The sequence below is a fragment of the Dipodomys merriami genome, unplaced genomic scaffold, assembly GCF_024711535.1.
Source record: "Dipodomys merriami isolate MVZ:Mamm:240054 unplaced genomic scaffold, mDipMer1.0.p SCAF_39, whole genome shotgun sequence".
In the NCBI taxonomy this organism is placed as follows: domain Eukaryota; kingdom Metazoa; phylum Chordata; class Mammalia; order Rodentia; family Heteromyidae; genus Dipodomys; species Dipodomys merriami.
In genome coordinates, this window is record NW_027205492.1 from 9,927,909 (window position 1) to 9,950,588 (window position 22,680).

General features: G+C 50.3%; 1 protein-coding gene across 5 annotated transcripts in view; it reads right to left on the minus strand.

The window, feature by feature from the left end:
• Bcas1 (brain enriched myelin associated protein 1) overlaps nt 1-21,459 on the minus strand; it is a 57,730-nt gene extending 36,271 nt beyond the window's left edge. For all 5 annotated transcript variants that reach the window (XM_069990023.1, XM_069990026.1, XM_069990025.1 and 2 more), the window contains exons 1-4: nt 21,342-21,459; nt 16,020-16,102; nt 13,523-13,601; nt 5,489-6,060 (exon numbers count right to left, since the gene is read on the minus strand). In XM_069990023.1, coding sequence (XP_069846124.1) covers nt 5,489-6,060; nt 13,523-13,601; nt 16,020-16,097 — 729 coding nt within the window. In that variant the 5' untranslated portion in view covers nt 16,098-16,102; nt 21,342-21,459. The remainder of the gene's footprint in view (nt 1-5,488; nt 6,061-13,522; nt 13,602-16,019; nt 16,103-21,341) is intronic.
• Between the last annotated feature and the right edge of the window lie 1,221 nt (nt 21,460-22,680).

The window sequence follows — 22,680 nt, forward strand, 5'->3', positions numbered from 1 at the left end:
AGGTGGACAAAAAAATGAAGGGGTCATTTTGCACCCAGACATTGGCGTGTATGTTATACTATGCATGAATGTCTCCACGTGTCAGATACTCTCTGTGTCATCCTTCTTTTCGGTGTCCAGCATAATGGTGGACACCATACTTCCTCAGAGTCAAGCTGGGCATGGCAACACATGGCTGTAATCCCAGCTGTTCAGAAGGTAACAGGCAGGAGGATCTTAAGCTTGAGGCCAGTCTCAGGTTCTTAAGACTTTTTTTCTCAAGGAACAAAATGTGAACAAAAAAAGCTTACAGTGAACTTGTTTGCCTAGAAAGCTCAAGGCTGTACACACAGCCCCCAGTAATGCAAACAGACAACACAAAAAACTCCAGAAAATCCATCTTAGTGGATCTTTAGGATTTCCCTAACTTTTCTCTTACAAACAACTTTTTAAAAAGTCTTCAGAGGATGAGAGGAAGAAGTAAGAGAGGAAGGGATGGGGAGAATGCATATCCTGTGAAGCTAGGCTACTGAGGGAGGGCTGGCCTGAGAGGGATGCGAGGGTAGTCACACAGGCCAAGACGCACTGCACTCTGAACTGACTCGCGGCCTTTGGGCAGCAACTTGAACATAATAACTACTAAAAAGTTCTCACAGATAAAATTTTGCTCCACTTCTCAACTAACTCTTAAAAATAGAGAAGGGCACATTTCAAAAAGCATGCATGCTGTAAACATTTTAATTCCGTATTGTGGTGCAACCAAGCTTTTTAGTGATCCAAGTAATAAAGTGAGAAATTACCAGAGACTTTAGAGAGGAATAAAATATGTGCTAAGGGGGAAATATAAGCTGAGTCAAACAAGATATAAACATTTCCACCGAGCCATTTCCCATGTCATGGTGGAAAAGAGAGAGACAATTCAGCTGCTTATCTAATTAAACTAAGATAGATGGAGGCACCTAGCATGAGGATACATGGATTTATTTTCCTATTTATGCAGTTCTAGGCACACTTCGTGGGCAAGCACTGATTGACAGCTAAGTGGCCCTCTTTGGCCCCGCCCCAGTATGAGGCTCTTACTGTCAATCATAGCATTGCCTATCTTCACTACTTTATAGACCCCAACCTCACAGTTTGCAAAACTCATCGTGGATCTCTTGGACTAAGTCTAACGCAGGATATTCACACCTGGATCCTCAACAACTCACTAACAGAGATGCTGTATTAGTGAGATTAAATAAAATAGTTATTCATGCAGCCACAGATGGGGGATAGGAAGAAATCTATCAGATGGAGCAATCAGGAGTTGCTTCTTATAAATCAAGAAGAAGTCTTCAATCTCAACACTTCCTCTACCCCCAGAGCAGATGAATCTCTGCACTTGATTTCCAAGGCTTGTAGAAGATGGGCAACGCATTAGCAGTGAGACACTCCTATCTTGCTTTTGGTTAGGGTTGCAGTCCTTCATTAAAGTCATGTATGGAAAAATCGATTGGCTGCTGGGAAGGCCTGGAGGAAGTAATGCTGGGAGAGGTCCCAGGACAGACGCCTGCAGGAGGTGCCGTGTCCCAGGCATTCCAACAGACACCGTCTCTCACCAATGTTTGCACAAATCAGCCAGGGAAATCAAGGCAGAGTGGCCAGGAAGGCAAGGGCTGGGGGAGCCAGGTGAGGAGGAGTTTAGAGAAGGAAGTTTCTGGCAGACCAAATTGAGATGGATCCACAGGGAATTCCGCAGCCGGGCTGAGTTGTAGAAGGCAAAACATCACGCCCACTTTGACCAAAGCCTGAATCATGCATGTTCAGGGCAAAGAAGAGAGGAGGAAATGAAAACTTCTGCATTGTTTGAGAACCAGAGCACCACGCACAGTCACAACTTCCTTTAAAAAAGCCTGTCTCGGATTTGGAGGTGTGATACAACGTGTAGTAGAGGACCAGCCTTGAGCGAAACACACACACACACACACACACACACACACACACACACACACACACACACACACACACACACACACACACACACACACGCATACAAAGAAAGCCTGTCTCTTACCAGAAGCTAGACTACTCAAATGGGCCAGGGACATCTTTCAGGGCTTGCACATGGCTGGTGTTTAAGTAACAACTGTATTACTTGACTGAATTTTTAACAGAAAAGAAATACTTCCTTTAAATTTTAGGTGTACTCTGCATTCCCCACTCCCCATCCCAAAGATGCTTCTAGAAGGTCTAGGTGGATAACAGAAACTTAGTGTGGGCTTTTATTTATTTATTTTTAACCAAAAGGTCAAATTTCCATTATGCAATTATTTTGTGCACGTGTGATGAATCTTTTCAATGCTTATCTTAGAGCGCTGGGGAGGGAGAGGGAAAAAAACGCCATCCCTGCCAGCCTGTTGGATTGGGTCAATCACAGCTCAGTGAAATCTTTCAGGCACATAATTTATCTTTTCTTTGGCCTAGGGGGTAAATGCTCCATTTGTTCATGAATTCTTGCCTTGTTTTAATTATGCCATGCTCTGAATGTAGTTTTCTAAGGCACAAAAATAAGACTGTGGTTGTTTGTTATGTTTCCCCAGAATGAAGTAGAGGTTCGCTCTCTCTCTCTTTCTTCACATTCACAGTTCTGTGGCTTTGTGGTTGAAATTCCAGTCCTGCCAGGAGGAGGGTCCAGTGATGTGGGGGAAGGGCTGTGTGTGTGTGTGGGGTGGGAAACAAGAGGAGGGACAGCTGACATGGAACAGCCCTGGCATAATTTACTCTAAGAATTCTGAATCGATACATTGACACCCATCTATGCATGCTGAGGTCTTCCCTCCAAGAAAGCCATTGATTAGAAAACTCCATTGACATTCCCTTCTGAAGCCCACATTCCCCCAAGATCCCAGAGGACAATGCGTGTCTTCCAATCACAGATGTATCTAGGGGGTCTGAAGAGAAACTTTCACAAATCTGAAACCTAACTTTTCCCCCTTAACACTCCTTGCACACTTACATATTTGAATACTCACATGTTCCCAGGCTGCAAGAGAAATGGCAAAGTCATCGCTTACTTAAATAAATGTCTTACACACACCTAATGCAGAGTAGACGTTCATAGTCAAAATGGAAATTTGCAGTGTCACAGATAAACCTGGCATGGTCAGGGCAGCCTGGCACTGGTGGCTCATGCCTGTCACCCTAGCTACTTAGGAGCAGCTGAGATTTGAAGATTGCAATTTGAAGCCAATCCGAGAAGGAAAGTCTGTGAGACTTTTATCTCCAATTAACTACCAAAAAGCTGGAAGTTTAGCTGTGGCTCAAGTGGTAGAATGCCAGCCTTGTGTGTAAAGCTCAGGGGTAGTACCCAGCCCCTGAGTTCAGGTCCCAGGACAGGTATGAAGAAGAAGGAGCAGGAGAAGTAGAAGGAGAAAGAGAAGAAGGAGAAGGAGAAAAAGGAGGAAGAAGAGGAGGAGGACGTGGCGGCGGCGGAAACAGTAGTAGATATTCTACTCATCTCATAAACAGTTCAGTCTTTTCTTCACTAGGAAAAAATTGGCTTTGGTCTAGCAAAGAAACAAATATTTATTAAGAAATCAAAATCACCACATCCAAATGTCTTCAGAGGCCCATCAGTAATGAAAATTCAATAGGACTTTTTCAAGGAATTCCACAGATACTTCTGCAGACTGAAAACTAGTTTATAGCCCCCAGGGGAGTCCTGGCCTATGGGTTGCTCCTCGGGGCACTGCGGCCAATTCTCCTGGGCTTGTGCCCTCAGAAGAGCGCTCTGCGTGGCCATCCCAAGTTTATTCATTTGTCATCTCCCACTGGACATCAAGTCCCACAAGGGCAGAGACAGTGCCATGCAGCACCGTGGGCCCACGTGTGCCTGGCACTGTTTCACATTTGCTAAAGGGCAGGAGGCCTGGATGAGTTTCAAGCCTTACAGTTTGAATCGCACCAGCAATAATGCAATCAGCTTCTGGAACTGGTGCAGTTTGGAAAAGAGACATTCGAAGTGGGGGGGGGGAATTAAATTTCTAAATGGAGTCTTGGGCATCAGCTCTTGGAGACTGATAGAAATAGGTTGTAAGTGCCTGGCCATGGAGCCTCAGTTTCTCCCAAGTTCAGCTGTCTGCTATGTTGAGCTGATGTGTGGCTGTCACAATGTAATTCTTGTTGTCAGCCTGGGTGCATTTAAAGCACAGGTTGACCAACGTTCATTTTCCTTAGGAAAAGTAAGCTAAGAATAGCCCGGCCTTGCAAGTGCTGGATGAAAGAGTTATTAGCACCCTGTTAATGTCTCATGACATTATTATTAAGACAAAGGTATCGGGTGTCAGTTTGGAGACACAACCATACCCTAAGGAGCACAGCCCATCCGATCCTTTGCCTCCTAAATCAGGAGCATTTAACTTTATTCTTACAATTTAATAAAGTGTTATTTCTAAGTCTTCTAAAACAAGGGAACATTGCCTTCAAATGCAACTTTCATTTCCAGGAGTTCTTTTCCTGCGTAGAACACAAGCTCTCATGGTTAATGCTTCTCACTGTAACAATAACAAATTAATAATAATAATAATATTAGCTGCCTTTCTTTGCCCAGGAAACAAAACAATGGATTCAAGATATCTCCCTTAAAAAAAACTACTTTTTACACAAGTCTTGTTCTAACTTGTTGGAAATTGATTTGTATACAAACCATTCCATGCAGGTCTGTCTCTTCCCCCTCCTATCTCAGTGCAAAAGAGAGCAGAAGACCCACCATCATGGAAACCTGTCCAGCCAAGCCTATACCCATTCTCTATGCAAGAGATTTGAGATGGGCGGGGTATGGGCCTTTTTAAGGAACAACTTTTGTGTCCCACTTTCTCCTCCTTCTCCTTCTCATTCTTCTTCTTCTTCTTCTTCTTTTTTTTTTTTTTTGCCAGTCCTGGGGCTTGAACTGTGCAATGTCCCTGAGCCTCTCTGTGTTCAAGGCTAGTGCTCTACCACTTGAGCCACAGAGCCACTTCTGGCTTTTTCTGTGTGTATGTGGTACTGAGGATTCAAACCCAGGGCTTCATGCATGCTAGGCAAGCGCTCTTCCACTAAGCCACATTCCCAGCCCGGTGTTCCACTTTCTGTCCAGACCCCACTGATCCTACGGATGCAGCCTGCACACGGCTCAGCCTTTGATTAGGTGGGAAAACAGATTTCCTCTGCGTGTAACCCCTCTCCTCTTTTACATGCAGCTGTTTCTGTTCTTCTTGGAGATGTTTCTGCCCCGGGGGACCTGGAGGAGAGGCTGAGCTGCTCCTGCTATTTGTTCTAGAGAGACAGTCTGCTTGATAGCTAAGGTGCTTGTACGCCTATGGGGGCACTGGGTGCAGCCACTGGGGATGGACAGACACCCAGGGCGCAGCCACTGGGGATGGACGGGCACCCAGGGCACATCCGCTGCAGTTGGACAGACATCCAGGGCGCAGCGTGCTGGGGATGGACGGACACCCAGGGCGCAGCGCGCTGGGGATGGACGGACACTCACCTCGGTGGCAGGGCGGCTGTCCGCGGGCCTTGGTGGCCCGGCCGTCTCCCCGGCCTGCTCCCCGCGCTCTGCCTTCTTGGCTGCTCCTTGGTGGCCGCCTGGCGCCGTGTCCCCTCCCTTGTCCAGTGTGAAGAACTTGTGGAAGATGCTGGCGTCCAGGGGCTTGGCGGGGGCCCCGGCCTCGGGCTGGGGCGGGCGTGGCGCCGGCGAGCAGGTGGCAGGGGCGGCTTGGTCCCCGGCCGGGGGCCGCCCTGGGGTTTTATCTGCCCCGAGCCCGGGCACAGCTGGCCCCGGAAGTGCCATGTGCTCACTCGGGCCTTTGTCTGCGGGGGCCCGGCCCGCGCTGACATCCAGCCCGGCGGCTGCAGCCGATGAATCCCAGCCTTGGTCCCCGGGACGCCCTGGTACCGGCCGGGAGAGCATCAAGAAAAAACGCGATTTAGCAGCTGGTGCCTGGGGCTTGGCCGCCTGCCCGAGATTCTTTCCGCCGGCCCCGGCCACAGCGTCCACCTCCTGGGCCTCGCGGGGAGAGGCAGCCGCTTTGTCCTCCCGAATGCCGATGCCCAAGTCCACTGCAACACAAGCACAGACAGAGGCCCGTCACCAGGCCGGGGAACCCCAGGGCCACAGCGGACCCCAGGGCGCGCTGCGCCCAGCGCACAAGCCAGGGCGACAGCTTCCCCGTTCTGATCTCCTTGGGAGAGGTGGTGAGGGGGGGAGACATGGTCCCCAAAAGCCACTTGGCTGCCAGACCCTGAGGACAGACCCTGTCCTAAACCCGAAAGCACAACGGGAGGGCTAAGAGAGCAACCACAGCTTCGGTGCTTCAGTGTGAGAGCATTAGCCTGGCAGATAAATCGTCCTGGGGTTGCTAATCGGAGCCACTCCTGGGACTTTTGCTAAACTTATTATTGACTCAATTACTTATGCTTGGATTCACAAGCCAAATCTGTTTGTGTTTTTTTTAAACACTATAATTTTATTGTTATTATTAAGGTATTGTACAGAGAGGTTGCCATTTCTGTCGATTGGTTTTATTTAGAATGTTTAAAATCATAATTATAAAGGTGATGTTTTCATAACCCTGGCGGCCCCACTGGGTGGTGGCTAACACAGAGGTCCAAACACAGACAAAGAGCAGTGTCTGGAGATCCAGGAAGTAGGAACCTAATGTGTCATTTGAACTTCTGGATCAAGCCTGAAGGTGAACTCAAACATGACACCAAACAATAATTACCCATCCTCTCCTTATGCTGGTTTAAATGGAGCAGATGTTTAGGGAGTGACCTGGAGAGAGTCTCAGAGAACTGGTCAGTACCTGTCTCTCTAGTGGAGTCAGTAGGTATGAACTCCCCCAGGGAACGCCTCTAGATTCTTCTACCCAGTCTAACAAGTATTTAGGAAGGAGGGGAAAGAGCAGAGAGATAAATACAGGAAAGGGACTGTGTGGAAATAAGACTCATTTACCAACATTTTGTCTTATCAGTAGAAACATCCACATGGAAAGAGAGACCGTAGCCACCTGACACCGTAGTCAAAGCAGATCAACTGAGTGCTAAAACAGATGCACACCCAGGCCTGCAAGGTGCGCTATGTGAGGAGAGCACACTCCTCCAATCTGTGTGAGGAAGCTTTGCAGTTCTGTCTGACAGACTCTTACAAAGATGGTGATGGTTAGCTGGGTATTGACATTCACACTGTAATCTTAGCTACTCAGGAGGCTAAGATCTGAGATTGAGGTTGGAAATCAGCCCAAACAGAAAAGTCCATGAGATTTTTTTTTATCTCTAAAAAAAACCACGAAAAGGCTGAAAGTGGAGCTGTGGCTCAAGTGGTAGAATGCTAGCCTTAAGTGTAAAAGCTCAGGGACAGTCCCTGGCCCTGAGTTCAAGCCCTAGGACAAGCAAAAAAGAAAAAAGAAAAAACAAAACAAAATCAGAAAGAAAAAAAAGAAGATAATCAAGCTAGCATGTGAAGCCCTGAATTCAAGCCCTAGTACCAGCCAGTACACACATGTGCACATGTGCGTGCATACGTGCACATATATACACACTCACAGACTGCAGTGACATAATGAACATTTTTTTTTTGTCGGTCATAGGGCTTGAATTCTGGGCCTGGGCACTGTCCTCAGTTCTTCAGCTCAAGACTAGCGCTCTACCACTTGAGCCACAGCTCCACTTCTGGTTTTCTGGTGGCTTATTGAAGATAAGAGTCTCACGGCCTTTCCTGCCCAGACTGGCTTTGAACCACAATCCTCAGATCTCAGCCTCCTGATTAGCTAGGATTATAGGCATGAGCCACCAGCGCCTGGTGACATAATTTTTTAAATAGTGTAGTGTATTGGCTATTGATCTCTCACTGTGAGTAATTTATCAATTGAACGTTATCCTAAGGATGCCTGCACAGGAGCCAGCCCAGTACAGAGAGGCTTTGTACTGTCTACAATTTCTGGTAGCCCTTAGGTGTTTGGGGTTTGACCCTCATGGACGAGGGAAGGTCACTGGCAGAGATCCCAGGGCAGAGCCTTGCAAGTACTTAACAAAGATGGCAGACACAGCCATCCTGCGGTCGATTCCGGTTAAGATCTTATTATCTGAATTCTCCCACTTCTGAAGGCTGAGAAGGAAGCAGAAATGGCTCATCATGATCTTATCTGCAAACAGAACTCCACTTAGGAAAATGTTCCTCACAGCCCTACTTCCTATGTAACTGGCTTGTGTGTTGGTATCCTGGCCTGCAGGATAAAGGATGCCTCCCATTGCCAAGAGAGATCGTGCACCTTACCAGAATGACAGGACTTTGGAGAATTATATGGATTCATGCTTATGAGCATCTCAGATCAGATCCAGGGCCATTGTAAGATCAAGATCTGACTATGCTAAGACAGTTCGTGGAAGATGAAGGGAAGAAGTTCTTCAAAAGAGAGTTTTCTTTGACTATCAAAGGGTTGGGAAGGGCCCTTGGGAAAACCAAGGAGGCCACCCAAAGCTTGCCAGGAGGACCCATGACTGGAGTCAAGTGACACTTCAAACAGCTGTGGCTTTCTGTGTTGTGCAGATGAATTTGTTGTTTTTAAAGTCTGGGAGTCAGGATCCTCATGGCTTGGAGGGAGAGGCTAGATTTGAACATTTCACTGAATGATCACATTTCATGGTTGTCATTTCAATACCAAAAAAAAAAAAAAAAGCCAGGATGGTTTGGCCAAGAAATTCTAGCCTGAATGAAAGAGTGGTTTTGGGGGCATCGGGGAGGAATTCTGATTACCAGCTGGGTCTGGACACTTAACAATGAAAACACTGGGTGCCAAAGGAATTTAAACAGAAGGTAAGAGCTAACCCTGTGCTGTCCAGAGAACACCTCCTAAACTAAAGGCAGCTGTGGTCATCAGTCATTGTGGGGTAAAACTGTGACATGCCCTCCTCTTCACTCATGCCTCCAAAATCCTGGTGATCACCACGTCAATTCAGGTGTAAAACTAGCAGTTGCTCCAATAGGAACACATATTATCCCTCAAAGACACATCTGCTACCTGATTTTCTCTTGGGTTTGTATTCCTCAATTGGATATGAATATGCATGTAGCCTATGAGGGCTACCAGAAGTGACTGATCTCTCATAATGTTTTTCCTTCTCTGCCTCTCTTCTCCCCCATGTTGCAAGACATCATTTCAAACTAGATGTGGCTTATCAAACTTGGCACATACAAATGTGTACAGATGTAGAGGCCAGGCAGGCATACATGAAGGATTTTTTTTTTTTTTTTTGTCAGTCATGGGGCCTGAACTCTGGGCCTGGTCGCTGTCCTTCAGCATTCCAGCTTAAGGTTAGCACTCTATCACTTGAGCCACAGTGCCACTTCTGGCTTTTTCTGCTTATGTGGTGCTGAGGAATCGAACCCAGGACCTCATGCATGCAAGGCAAGCACTCTACCACCGAGCCACCTTCCCAGCCCCAGGATTTTTAAATAATCCTAAAATCAGACTGTCATTGAAGTAGCTCATCGTCTGCCCTGGGATTCCTACAGCAAGTCACACCTGGAGCTGTGTGAAGACATTGTGTGAAGACTGCCACACGCTGGTCTCTCTGTCCTCACACTTGGTGGCACTAGAATCTCCCAGAGGGCTGCAGAGGCTGGAGCTGGCCCGATCCTTGCAGGGGTGGCGAGGCCTAGTCGGGCACAGGAAGCTTGAGAAATCATGTGTACGATATGCGTGAGACATGTCCGCTTCTATGCTTCCTGTCCACTGCCCACGGCCGTCTGCCTGTACTGGTAACTTTGTACAACCCCCAAATGATGTTAAAAATATCCAGATGGAGCCGGGCACTCATGCCTGTAATCTCAGCTACTCAGGATGCTGAGATATGAGGATCTCAATTCCAAGTCAGCCTGGGCAGGAGTCAATGAGACTCTTTATCTCAACTTAACTCTCTATCTCTAAAAAGCCAGGAGAGGAGCAGTGGCTCAAGTGATAGAACACAAAACCTCAGGGACAGCACCCAGACCCAAATTCAAGCCCCAGGACTGGCGCGCGCACACACACACACACACACACACACACACACACACACACACACACACACACACATACACACACACACACACACACACACACACACACACACACACAAATCCAGATGGCCTTTGGCAGAGAGAAAGGCTCCCCCATCCCTTCACGGGCCTGGTTCTTATCTCTGGGTCTTGACAATAATGCAGGCAGGTGAACATGGCCCGCAGGGACTTCTTTCCTAGTTTTGGAAACAGTTTTGTTTCTTGTTTAAAGAGTAAACAGATGCTGTGATGCACATCTATAATACAGACTCCTGGAGGCTGGGGCAAGGAGGGACCTGAGTTCAAGGCTAGCCTGAGGAATAGAGCAAAGCCCCTTCCCCCCTGCAAAAACAACAAAAAACCCAATACAAACATCAACAACATAGCCCTGCAGTCAAACATGGAGCAACTGGGCAGCAGCGTCTGGAGCCTTTGCACTCTATCAGGGAGTGCTGATTTCTAGCATTGTTCGTGAGCTCAAGTGTCAACCAACACCGGTGAAGGCGGCCACTTTCACATCAATAGTTGGGCTTTGATCAAGTATCAACTTTCAATTTGACTAAAATAACTCCACTTACACATATTTACTTTTTGTGTGTGTGCGAGTCCTGGGGCTTGAACTCAGGGCCTGGTCTCTGTCCTTGAGCTTTTGTGCTCAAGGCTAGTACTTAGCTCTGGAGCCCACGGCTTCACTTTCAGGTAAGAGTCCCACAGACGTTCCTGCCTGGGCTGGCTTTGAACTGTGATCCTCAGGTCTCAGCCTCCTGAGTAAGATTATAGGCCTGAGCCACCAGAGCCTGGTTCATATTTACTTTTTAAGAAAGCAAACCAGGCATTTCCTCCTTTTAGGAAACATCGAATAGATACCAGAGGAAGATATCAATTTTAGAAACTTCTCATCCACGTGAGCAAAGGCATTGTTCGGTTGCTGAGAAACCATGTGTCTACAGATCAATCCTGTCAGCCTCCGCCATCCCTAAGCGAGAGGACCGAGCAATTGTTTTATCTCAAGAGGCTCATGCGGCTCATGCTCCAGCAGGCAATCAAAGCAAGAGAAAAATGGGGCACTTAAGGCACAAAATGAAGGTTTAGGCAGAAATACTCAGATGGGGAAAATCTGGCCAGAGGCTCCACAAGGAAGAGCCACCAAGGGTGGGCAGGGGGGACAGGCCCTGTCCCGGTGCTGGCCCTGACTCCTCTCACCTCGCTCACGCTGAGAAGGGCTGTCGTTGAGCTCCCTCTCAGAGGCTTGGACTACCAGATTCCTTGCGGAGGTGACGCAGAGAGCGAGCGGCAGTGCTGGGATCCGCAGCCAGGCTGGGCAGACTCCCACAATCAAGGGCACTGCTGTCTCAGAGAAACGCACATTTTGTCTTTCCGTTCTGAAGGTCGCCAGTGAAAACCAGGCTGCTTTTAGAAGCTCTAGAGGAAAACCCTTCTTCCTCAACTTCTCCGGCACCCAGAGGTCACCTGCACTCCTTGGCTTGTGGGTCCCCTGCCTCCAAGTTCAAGGCAGCTGCAGAGCCTCTTTAGATATGTCCATCCGTCTGTCCGTCTGTCTGTCTGTCTGTCTGTCTCTCTGTCATCTTCTCCCATTAGATCTTCTTTTCCTGCTGTGCCCTCCCTCCTCACTCCTTGTAAGGATCCTGGGGGTTGTGCTGGTGCGCTTGGTAATCCCAGATGGCCTCTCCCTCACAAGGCCCTTCATCTCAAGTCCAGAGTGTGCTCCCGCCGGGTACGGTGACACGGTGGTCACAGGCCGATGTCATCCTAGCAGAAGGGACGTTGCTCCTGCCCTGCAGGCCCTGCCTCTCATGCCCTGGGAGAGCCAGTGTGCTCCCTGGGGTGGAAGCTGTCTGCGGAGGTGCTGACTGCGGGACGGATGGCTGCTTCTGGGTTTGGGGAGCAGGACACCAGCACAGCACACCCACAGACACTCAGCATGCCTGTGACAGTACAATGGCCCAAATAGGGTTCTCTGAGCATATCCTTACTGAGATCTTACTTTTCCCCTACCCCCCTTTTTTGGTGCCAATACTGGGGCTTGAACCCAGGTCTTGGCACTGTCCCATAGCTGTTTCCCCTCAAGGCTAGCACTCTATCTCTTGAGCCACAGTTCTACTTTTGTTTTCTTCTTCTTTTTTTGTTGGTAAGTTAGATAAGAGTCTCAGGGCCTTTCCTGTGCAGGCTGGCTTTGAACCACAACCCTCAGATAACAGCTTCCTGGTAGCCAGCATTACAGATGTGAGCCAGTGGTGCCTGGCTGCCCGGTCCCTCCTGGCCCACACCTGCCTCTTCCAGCCTGGCGCCAGGGTGGAGGTCTGTGTGAGGGCGCAGAGACCGGTGACCTTTCTCGGCAGCATGGATGGTTTCCCGGAAGCACCGTTCTGTTACCGACGAACAAAATGTGCATGGCATCTCATGGGCATGGTGCTCACACCGCTTGGTGCGAATCCGTGCCATGCCTCTCCTCAGGGAGTGACTTTCGTGACAAAGCAAAGTTGAAAATGTTTCTCCTGAGGTGACTGAAATCGTCTGCTGCCTTGGGCTTTCTCGCTTTGCTTTTTTTTCAGGTGACAAAGGGGAGCCATGGTTGTCATTCGCCGGTCTTACCGGATGGAGGATTGGCCAGTCCCTGGGGGCTGTGGCATCTCCGTGGCTAACACCTGATTAAATGGGGGCATTGCAGTCTCCTTCCAGGATGAGGGGTTGCACCTGGCGCTGAGGGGGTACAGTCCCTGCCTGTCCTGTCCTGTCCCTCCAACTGTGTCATTGTGGGCCACTCGGCCACAGGAGATCTCGCCTTCCTCCACTCTTCACCAGGGTCTACAGGTGGACAGCCCCACAAGGAGCCCCCCAACCCCGTACCCAGCAGAAGGGGACAAGCTCCACTGCGGGGCAGGGTCCACCCTGATCTCAGTCAGTGTCAGCAACGTGTCCCATGAGGCCACCGTGTAACACAGCCAGCACCTGGAGATCCAGGACTCTAAGCTAGACTCCAAACTCTCTGAAGTGTTCCTGGGGCTTTCCTCTCAGCTCACGCAGACTCCCCTGTTCTTCATGCAGACAAGATGGACACTGTTACAAGCTGAACCAGGTCCTAATTCCTGGGAGTGGGGCTTTATTTGAGAATAATCACGTGAGGTCCTAAGGAGGACCCTAACCTGTGTATGTATGTGTGTGTGTGTGTGTGTGCGCGCGCGCGCACAAGGACCCGGAGCAGACCTCCCTGGGGGGAAGAGGGCCACTCCCAAGTATGGACAGAAAGCAGGTCCTCCCTCCCCACCTCAGGGGGAGCCAGCCCTGCCACATCTGGATTCGGAGCCTGTGGCTCCAGTGTTGTGAGCCAATCAGCTTCTGTGGTTTACAGTGTCAGGGAACAAATAGAGAGCTTCCCAGATGAGCCCGCAGGTGGCTTGGCCCTTCCCCTCTGCCTGTCCCCTTCCCGGGCCTGAGCCCCTCTCAGCCCAGCGGGGTGCCTACCTTCATCGTAGTGCTGAACTGTGTGAGTAGACAGGACCACTCCAACGCCGTTTTGATCACAGCCCCCGTCCCACGTGACCTGCAACAGAACCAGTGGCGTTACCGGGCAGGCCTCTGGGGAAAGAACTCAAGGCTACATGGGTGCCACTGGAAATTCAACCGAACTAAAAGGCTATGTTTCTGGGAACCACCCAGCTTGCTATCTTGCCTCAGAATGTGCACAGCACCCACGCCTGGGCTGGCCTCTGTCATCGCCCAGGTGACCTGAAGCGGAGGGGATGGGCACAGCCACAGCCAGGCCCTGCCCCCCTCCCGTGGAACAGATGGGATGCTGAGGATGGAAGCGGGCATGGTGTGGAGCAAGAATTTCCTGTGCTGAACTTCCTCCACAGCTGTGTGGGCTGAACCTCACCCAGATGTCTCCCACACACGCAAAACCGTCATCCACGCCCCAAGTCCACATACTTGCCAAATGCAGCAAGTTTATTGGGGTGTGTATATGGGTGTGTGCACATTGCATGCAAGCACATACATGCATGCAGATGTGTGCATGGGTATACTCACATGCATGTATGAGCACATATGTATATGTATATGCATGCCCACAAATTTGCATGTATGCACATGTGTGTGCACATTTGCACATGTGTGCATGTGTAATGTGCATGTATGTGTACACAGGTGCTTCTGTTCAATACTCCATCTTTGTGGTCGTGATCTTTATCTAGGTTTAAGGCACTACCTGAATTATTATTATTATTATTATTATTATTATTATTGTCAGTTGTGGGTCTTGAACTCTGGCCCTGGGCGCTGTCCCTCAGCTCTTTAGCTCAAGATGAGCACTCTACCACTTGATCCACAGCCTCATTTCCAGTTTTCTGGTGGTTCATTGGGGATAAGAGTCTCATGGACTTTATTGTCCCGGGCTGGCTTTGAACTGCAATCCTCAGATCTCAGCCTCCTGAGTAGCTAGGATTACAGGTGTGAGCCACTAGCACCCAGCTTCATTTTCTTTTAGAACTAGACAATGTTTGAAAATAGAGCGATTTTATGAATGCTGTTTCCAATTCTAAGTGACAAACGAGACGTGTTTGTTGGCTGCTGCCAGTGCCCGTCAGGCAGCCCTGGGCCTCCATTTCTCCATGGCAGAGCCTCCTGGTATACTCTGCCTCTTTCTGCCTGGCTCCTGGGGGCTGCTCTGGGGGTTAATCTGGGGACCTTGCTCTTGGCCACAGGCTATGCTCTCTGTTGGTCTCAGGTGGGGCTTAGCAGCAGCAAAGCATCCAGGAAAGGCTAGCTTGCAGTCAGAGTTGAGGTCTACTGTGCAGGCCTTTGCATTGGAGTTCTGCAATTCCAGCCTTCTCTCCTGAGCAGGGTCCTCTGCTGAGTGCCCCGCACCAGCCCCTGCGCCCTTCTTCTGCAGGATTTCCATGTCTGCACTAGTCCACGTCTTCAGCTGAGTGGATGGGGGCGGACCTGATTTCTGCTTTCTGGATGTAGGAGCTCCAAAAGGTGTCTGGGTGGCTTTGGCCTCTGTTCTTCTGGGGACAGAACCCAGGGCCTTGTGCTCTGCCACGGCCACACCCCGAGCCATGGCCTTGCTCCGAGGGTAGTCTTCCTTCAGCCAGACTGTGCGTTCTACCAGCCAGGACGTGAGCATCCGTGTCCGCCCTCACTTCCCCACAGATGGAGTGTCATTGGTCTACAGGGTAGCTCAGGTCCCACAGGGTGGGAGGTTCCCAGGGGTCCCCCACGTCAGCTGAGATCTCCAGTCACTGATGAGAACCTGGGGTTCTCATTCTTGACAGGATGGACATTTGGGGCAGTGAAGTCTTTTCCCACAGGGGCCTCCTGTGTGTTCAGAAGCAGCCCTGTGCGCTCCATGTCAGAGCCGGCTCCCCTGCGCCCACTCCACACACCCCCAGGAGCAGCGATGGGTGAAATCTACCACCAGATCACTCCTGAGGGCAGGCTTCAGACCATCTTCCAGGGATGACTTGGGAAGACCATCTCTGCAATGTCTGCTTTCAGGCCAGGCCAGCCTCAGACCTGCGTTTTTAGTTAGCTCCTTAGATGATGTCAGAGGTCTTGTTTTTGTTTTTGTTTATGGTGCTGGTCCTGGGGCTTGAACTCAGGGCCCGTGCGCTGTTCCTGAGCTCTTTTTGCTCAAGGCTAGTGCTCTACCACTTAAGCCTACCTCCAGCTTTTTTGGGTAGTTAATTGGAAATAAGGGTCTTACAGACTTTCCTGCCTTGGCTGGCTTTGAACACTGTAATCCTCAGATGTCAGCCTCCTGAATAGCTAGGATTACAGGCATGAGCCACGATTACAGGCGTGAGCCACCGGCAACTGGTTGGGTCCAACTGTTTTATCAAGCCACAGTGACATCAGCCCCACCCCCACGCCTTCCTCTGTGTGAGCAGTGAGCAGACCCTGACCTCTCTTCCTCTGGCTCTACCCATTAGCAATGTCCCAGTGACTCCATCTCCTCTACCTTGTGAATGTGAGTGTCGGCTTCTGATTCATTCTCCTGCTCTTCAACTCTTTGTGGCACACTCATTTGGTTACCCATCGTTCCTGTAATAGAGACAAGGAGGGAAAGAAATCAAAACCCAACCCAAACCAAAGTGTCACAGTCATGGTGGAAGCTACGGTGCACACCCCCTCCCCCACCTGCCCCGCCCCCATATCCAGGTTAGAGCACTTTGCTTAGATTGGTTATAGGAAGGCAGAGGTGTGCCCTTAGGCCCTCCCCTGCCATATAAGGTCAAGGTAGCCTAATTTCCAGCTGCATATCGTGGCTGGTAGAAAATATTTATCATCATTCAAATGAACAGTTTGTTATTTTTATTTTGTGGTGTGTGTGCTGGTACTGGGGCTGGAACTCAGGGCCTGGTGCTCTTGCTTGTTTTCTTCTTGTGCTGTACCACTTGAGCTACTTCTTCACTTCTGGCATTTTGCTGGTTAATTGGAGATTAGTGACTGTCTGCCAGGGCTGGTATCTCACTGTGATCCTCAGATCTCAGGCTTTTGAGTCGCTAGGATTATAGGCACAAGTTACCAGCACTTGACTGTGTTTATAAACGTTCTCAATTTCTATTATCAAACACTTAAGGTAGCTTCTCAGAAACAGGGTGGAGGGGACCGAAAGATGGGGAATCCAGTCTGTCCTTTGCAGATGTTACTTAGAATCAGGTCACACCACTTTCACCAACAATTATGCAGTACTTGTGAAATCCCTCCTGTCCATTCAACAATATATATATTTTTTAAAGAGCAGGATTTATATGGAACAAAAGCAAGGGATTACTGCCACCTCTTGGTAGACAGGTATAACTACAACATAGATGATTTCGTTGGGTCTGCCAGCTGTGTTGAAATGACTGGGCAGGTTGAAAGGGGTGTTTTGATGGTTGGCAATTAAACCTCAGCTCACACTTGAAAGAGACTGGCACATCTTCCAATGCTCACAACATACTGCAACCAATAGAGCAATAAGGGCAAACCTCGGCTGATAGGTCTGGAGAGCTCAATGCAGCAGCCCACCTCCAATCTGCGGATAAGGTAATTTTTAAGATAACCTTGTTTAACTGAGAAAAAAACTAATTTTTGTGGTTGAATGTGGTGGCTCACACCTGCAATCCTAACCTAGGAAGGCTAAGATCAGGAAAATCATGGTAAAAAGTATACAAGATCCCTTCTCAACCAATAAAAAGCTGGGTACAAGTTGGGCATTGCTGGCTTGCATCTATAATTCTAGCTACTCAGAAAGCTGAGATTTGGAAGATCATGGCCCAAAGGCAGTCTGAGCAGAAAAGTCTGAGAGACTCTATCTCTAAACTTGCCAGCGAAAAGCAAGGATGGAGGCATGGTTCACGTGGTAGAGTGGCAGCCACGCAAATAAGCCAAGCAAGTGCAAGGTCCTGAGTTCAAACCCTGGTACCACTAAGTTAAAAACAAATCAGAACTAGGTGCAGTAGTATATGTTTGTCATCCAGGCTGTGGAGGGACGCACACACCGGAGACTCAATAGTCCTCGCCAGCCCAGATGAAAGCAAGACACTAATGGGAAAAAATGGAAGAAAATGAAAAGGACTGGTGGTGTGGTTTAAGTGGTAGAGCACCTGCCTAATAAGTGTGAAGGCCTAAATTCAAACCCTGTATTACAAAATGAAAGGTAAAGAGAAAATTGCCAGCCTTTATTTTAGTCTCCTTTTCCTAAATGAATGGAGGGAGGGAGGGGGAGAGAGAGAGAGAGAGAGAGAGAGAGAGAGAGAGAGAGAGAGAGAGAGAGAGAGAGAGAGAGAGAGAGAGAGAGAGAGAGAGAGAGAGAGAGAGAGAGAGAGAGAGAGAGAGAGACACCTAGGACTTGAATTTAGGATCTGGGTGCTGTCTCTGAATTTTTTCACTTAAGGCTAGTGGTCTACCACTCAAGCCACAGGTGTACTTCTGGCTTTTTGGTAGTTAATTGGAGATAAGAGTCTCACAGACTTTCCTGTTAGGACTGACTTTGAACCATTATCCTTATGTCTCAGCCTACTGAGTATTTATTTAGTATTTAGTATTTAGTGTGAGCCACTGGTGCCTGGCTGGCATTAGTTTTGCTTTCAAAATCTTATTTGGCATTAAACACACTGTTACCTAGTGGTAAAGGTTTAAGTCCCTTCCCCTCCCTCCTCTGTTGTAGTTTTGCTATTGCAGTCTGAGCAGATCAACACACATTCTGTGTGAGGCAATGGGGAATCCATTTTTTACCCTCGCTTCTGCTGTATAAATCATGCCACAGTTTTCTTTGGTATTTGCATGGAACCCAGGAGCACATAGAATATAAGATTTATTGCATGCCTGTCTTACCATAAGAAATTAAAAGTACAGGAGCATCGTGTGATCTAGGGTAGAGATGAAAAATCGGCCACTGATAATTGCACTCACTCAAAGGTGTGGTGTGAGTCAGTGAATAATGCTAGCTATTCCCAATACTATTTATTTCTCTTAGGAATGTGTGGTCTCATGAGCTCTATCCTCTGATTGGTGTGTGAGCGTGTCAGTCTGGCTGTTGCCCTAGCAACTGTCTCTTTGACACCAGTTGACAGGTAACAGCGGGCCCTCCTCTGAGAGCCTGAGCACACAGTGTGGAGAATCTGAAACTTCTCTGCCAGCAGGCAGCCAAGTGACTGCTGGGTGGGTGGAAGGGACAGGCCAAGGAAGGGCAGGATGGTGACAGAATGAGTCATCGAGTCAACAGAAACACCTTCGATCAATGCATCGGAATGTGGACAGATGATGAGCGTGTGCACCACCCAGCCGAGGGCAAAGCCACTGGGGCGATGTGGGCACCCCGGCACAGCCAGCCCCCTGCTCCAGCCCTGGATGACAACGGACTCGCTCTGCGGGCCCTGTCCCCGTCCAGCTCCCTGTCAGCCTCAGGGCACCAGGCACAGAAGAGCAGGCTGCTGATGGCACCCAGCATGCCAGGGGCAGAAATGCTGCCCCTCACGGTGCTGCTCACCCCCTGGGCCCCGGGATGGGACTCCAGGAGTCCCGGGGGAAGGGGCTGGCACTGTGTCTTGGTTATGTGTATGTCATTGTTGCCTAAGCAGATGTGCAGCTCGCTCTCTTAGTCCGAGCTATGAGCAGATCACAGGAAATGGTGTTCCCTCTGCACCTGTGGGGCAGGGGTGGGCACGGAGTCCTCCCTCAGGGGGCAGGCCAGGTACAGTGTGAGGCGGGACACGGGTGCTTCCCCGCTGTCTACCCTCATCCTGCCCTGGCCCTAGCTGCTGCTTGTATCATCTTCCGCTGTCCCGAAGCCCCCCGATCCCTGATTCCACAGAGGAACCTGAGGCTCGGGTGGGCGGTGTCTCCCCTCCCCTGATCCCATGAGGCTGTACCTTGTTTTCCTTGCTCCCCATTTCTCGATGGAATTATTTGAAAAGCAGCAGTCAAAGCCGTGGGGAGATGGAGCTCAGATTTGAACCCAGGTCCCTGGGATTCAGCACTGATCTTACGTACTTCATGGCTACCCATTCTGTGCCAGTCCCTTTGCCAAAATCGAGGGACTCAGAAGACTCAAATCAAACCACAGCAGGAGCTAAGAGTCTCATCCTCCCTTCCTGGGGTCCGGTCTCCCTGGGTAGCCGTTATCCTTGACTAGCTGGGACGGAGGGCCTTTTAGAACCACTGCTTCCTAAAACACATTCCCCTTTTCTCAAAAGAATATTCTCTGGAGGCTGGGCGTGGTGGTAACGCTAGCACTGAGGAAGCAGAGGAAAAAGGTTCAGGAGTTTGAAGCCAGCCTGTGCCACACAGAGAGACCCAGGCTCCAAAGAATAAAGAAACAACGTGCCTGTCAAACCTGCTCCCCAGGGGCTGAGCACTCTTCGCCAGGCAGAATCCGCTGCGACATAGGACATTGGTTTGTCCTGCTTCTCTCACTTAAATGATGGGAGCAGACCCTCTCCTGGCTTTTATGTAGGAGAGCTATGTGCTGCAGGACCCGGGCTAAGATGAGATCAAACTTAACTCTGCAGTTAGTCTTCTTTTTACTGCAGGGATTGGCATTTGTCTCTTGTGTTGAGCTGTTGCTGGGGTTTGAACTTCAGACCTTCACTTGCTTAGCCGGCTGCCTTGCTCGGCTGGTACTGTTTGGGCCACACCTCCAGCCCAGCTGGTTATCTATTTGGAAGATGGGAAGGTCACAGACTTTGCTGCCTGGGCTGGCTTAGAACTTCAGTCCTCCAGATCTCAGCCTCCTGAATGGCTGGGATTACAGGGGTGAGTCACCAGCACATGGCTCATAAGCCATGTCTTACCCTTACTTTCTCATTTAGAAATCTGCCTTAAAAATAGAACTTGACGGGGCTGGGAAGGTGGCTCAGTGGTAGAGCGCTTGCCTTGCATGCTCAAGGCCCTGGGTTCGGTTCCTCAGCACCACATAAGCAAAAAGAAAAAAGCCGGAAGTGGCGCTATGACTCAAGTGGTAGAGCGCTAGCCTTGAGCTGAAGAGCTGAGGGACAGCCTTTCATTTGGGGAGCCTTTGCACCCCTTTTTCCCATCCTGCCTGGATCCCATAGCCTCCTTTCTAGAAACCGGAACCAGCTCTCTGCCTCCCCTACCCAGCCTCATTCTTGATTGTGAACTTGATAGGATGATGACAAGGAGGAAGCCACAGCTGAAGTGACAGCACCGAGGGTTCATTCAAGGGTGTCCTCTGAGTCCTTTGGTTTCAGTGCTGTTACTGGGCTCACGGAGGCCCAGGGGGTGAAGGAGTCCGCGGAAGGGGTGGGGGCTGCAGCTGGGGAGGGGGCTGAGAGAGGAGGGACTTGTGCTCTGGCTCTCTCAGGGTGGTGTTTCTGAGGCCGAGCAGCTGAGATCTGAACCCAGCCCCTGCCTCTTGGATGGGAGCATCCAGTCCTCTTCCCTGTCCCCCACATCCCGCACTTCAGGGACCCACTCAGAGTCTGTCTGGCTACAGGATGGATGACCACAGGGGTCCCCAGCTCCTCACCTTCACCATTAGTTCTCCTCCCCACCTAACACCTGCAACAAGGCTCCAAGGTTCCAGGCTGGTAGGAGCGGGTCATGTCTGGTTCTCTGACCGTACCCAGCCCTGTCCGATGAGCACTCCCGGGGGAACTGAGACTTCCGGGAAGTGCCATCTTTGAGATGGTGAAACTGAGTCCCGCCCCCCAACTCAAGGCCACAGTGGGTAAGTGTCAGAGCTCGAGTCAAGCTGAACTCTGGCCCCAGCCTCTCTATTCCAACCCCTCCCTCCCCAGCCCCTCCAGCCGAGCCTGGACAGTCTGGAAGCAGTTACCTGGTGGCGTGTCTTCGGCGCCCCGGTGTCCCTGCAGCTGCTCCTGCTCTGAGTCCTGTGACTGCAGCTGCTGTGGCCAGTGCTGGGCTGTGAGCTGAGTCCAGCTCCTGCCCGTGCTTCCTTGTCCAGGAGCGCTGAATACACACAGCAGGGCAAACAGCCTGGGTGGAGCCGGCCCCCTCCCTGGCCAGCCCGGTGGAGGCCAAGTCTCTTCCTGGAGTCAGCTGTGCTGGCCTCCCCATAAAACAGAACCCATGAATTCCCTCACATCCCCACCTCCCGACGCCCCGGGCATTCTGGCTGGAGCCCCTCACCCTCCCAAGGAGGCCCGAGGCGGCCAGGTGCACCTGGGTCCTCGTTCCCTTCCCCTCGCTCCCACAGTCGCCATCAGAGCAGGGAGAACGCGTTCGTGAGACTAGCCTGCCTCCCTTTCACCTCCATTCCATGCAGAGTAGCCCAGCACTGCCATATCTGGGCACCTGGTTCCAAGGAGATAATATCTAACCACTGTGCCACCCAGTGTCAGTGGCCCTACTCCCGTGGCCTACTGCCCTGGGGACCAAACTCCACCTTCCTACAGGCCTAAAGTTCAGACAGGTCACTGAGTTCCTTTTAATTCCAGCAACAATATTGGTTAAAGCATCTTATACGAGCATGTACAGTGCAGTTTAAACACGGGTTAAACTATGGCGAAAGAAGAGAGGGAACACGAGGAATGGGGGGCGGGAACGGTCGAGAACAGGATGGAAACTAAATGTGTGTTGATTTCCAGCCTTGCTACTATAAGCGTCACAGATTTGACTCTGAGCTTCCTAACAGCCAATGCAAGAGAAGAGCAAAGTGAGTCCCAATGCTCCATGCTCTGAGGGATCCTCCAGAGGAATGCAAACCAGTAATTATGGTGGCTTTGGGCAACAACACGCCAAGCCTCCGTCATGAGCACTTGGCCTGCATGGAGGTGAGTGTTCCTTGCTTTCATCCTGCTCAGCCGCCTCTGTGGACCACCCCTGGCACCATGTGCTGGGGGCCTCGTGTGTTCTGTGTGAAGGAATGCTCCCATCAGATTTATGCACAGCCCAGGCTCAGCTGAATGAATTCCAGGATGGTGAGGAACCCCGGGACTCTGGGTGGAGGTAGCAGGGAGGGTGGTCTGGTGTGCCCACGTACAGACACGGGGCCTACAACCGGAGGTGTTCACAGCCACACCCCATACTTGGGTCTCCTCCTAATCATCTGCCTTGTGAGCTCCACCCCTCTGCCAATATTGACGGAGTTCCCACTGGTCAGCGCCGTTATCAGCTGCGATCTGGGAGTCTGGAGGGTGCTGGTCGCCCAGTGG